The 1,700-nt window shown below is 30.6% G+C and overlaps 1 protein-coding gene across 1 annotated transcript in view; it reads left to right on the forward strand.

Moving 5' to 3' along the window:
• LOC101513302 (pentatricopeptide repeat-containing protein At1g26900, mitochondrial) overlaps positions 1–1,089 on the forward strand; it is a 3,186-nt gene extending 2,097 nt beyond the window's left edge. The window contains 1 exon segment of the mRNA XM_073369269.1: positions 825–1,089. Coding sequence (XP_073225370.1) covers positions 825–1,089 — 265 coding nt within the window.
• Positions 1,090–1,700: the final 611 nt, after the last annotated feature.

The following is a 1,700-nucleotide window of genomic DNA, read 5'->3' on the forward strand; positions in this document are numbered from 1 at the left end:
GTTCAGCAGAGTTGAAATTGATACTTAGGGATGGGAACACTAAAGGTTTATGAAGAAGTGTTGTCTCTGTTGCACAAAGTGGCAGCTTCTGCTGTAGACAAAAGTTCCACATGAAATGTCAGAACATAGCCGGTCATCCCTCATGACCTTTAGGAAGAAAACACGGTGCACACAATTTTGATATTTATTGCTCAAGTTGGTTCAATCTCTGCTTGTGTGGAATGGTTTGTGCTTGCCCAGTTTGATTGAATCGATTTATCGTGGTGCATCAAAATTAAATGAAGCCTTCAATAAAACCCAGTGAGGGTAAAATTTTGAGCCCTCAGAGTCTCTTGCGGCTAGTGAAAGGGGGGATATCCCTATACTGTTTACATGATTGAGCTCTTAATAGTTTGAATTGATATTGTCTCTTGAGTTCAGCCAGGGATATAAATTGAGTTTTAAAGTGTTACAATCAAGATGCACTCTATTCAAATTTAGAGATTGCATTGATATCTTTGTATAACCCGATAGTTAATTAGTTAACTAGTTAGTTGGGGTTGAGATAATTAAAGAAATAAAGTATGGTGCCTGTAAATAAGAAGAGTTGAGAGGGACTAGTGAGTGATTTGTGAGAGAGCTGTGTTCTTAGGGTAGTTTAGAGATATTGAAGTTCTGCATTGTTGTTCTACATTAAGGGGGATTTTCTCTATTCTTTCTAATAAGATAACATGTTCTTATCAATATATTTGTTGAAGATAGGGTTTAGCTTATAGTCAGGATGAACTAAGCTCCTATAACTTTTTTATTTTATTATTAACTCAAATGAAGGTTCTTTCATTCAGATGTATGCTGATTGCTGTTTGTTTCCTTGTTTTAGAGTCTATTAAAGCCTTATATTTGAATTATCAGTTTGACTGCAATTTCTCCCGCAAGAGAATAATTACTCAAAAATACTTTCATTGCATCTGCATGTACAAGAAAAAGGAAGTGGAGAAGGATGCTTTGATATTTCAGAGCAGTTGCTACTACTCCGAACGAATATGTTCAGGCCTAATAAGGAAGCCCATGTCTAACCGGACCCAAGCAGTATGGTTAAGTTTGGCTTAGAACAAAGGCACTCCATAATGAGAGGTTTTGTCCTTTTTATTATCCATAAAACCCTTAAAAAATTTTGGCACTCATTTTTTCACTCTCTTTCGAAACTTTACAGAAATTACCCCACTATTTGAAATTTTATAAATTTTCGAAATATAAAAAATAATTTCTTTTTAATTTTAAATTTTTCATAATTTCAAAATAATTATTTTTAAAATTTTTGAACAACATTAAAGTTTCGAAATAAGTTTTTTTTTTCTCTCTAGATTTTCGAAAGTTTTCATCAATACGAAACTTTTGAAATGTTAATTTTCAGTTTTTTTCAAAAACTTTCAAAACATTGAAATTTTTGAAACAATAAATCTTCGAAACTTTCAAAATAAAAAAATAGAAAGTTGAAGGATTAAAAAATGGAAAATTTATATAAATGAAAAAATATATAAATGAAAAATTTATATCAAGAATTAAAAACACTCAGATTCATGCCAAACCTTTAGTAAATTGTTAATTTTGAAATTTCTAATAATTCTAAAGTTTTGAACTTTCTGCGAAGGTTTCATTTCGAAAATTTCAAAATCTTCAATAGTTTAAAAAATCTGGAAATTTTCAATTTGAAATTTTTT

This window comes from Cicer arietinum, chromosome 1, assembly GCF_000331145.2.
Source record: "Cicer arietinum cultivar CDC Frontier isolate Library 1 chromosome 1, Cicar.CDCFrontier_v2.0, whole genome shotgun sequence".
In the NCBI taxonomy this organism is placed as follows: Eukaryota; Viridiplantae; Streptophyta; class Magnoliopsida; order Fabales; family Fabaceae; genus Cicer; species Cicer arietinum.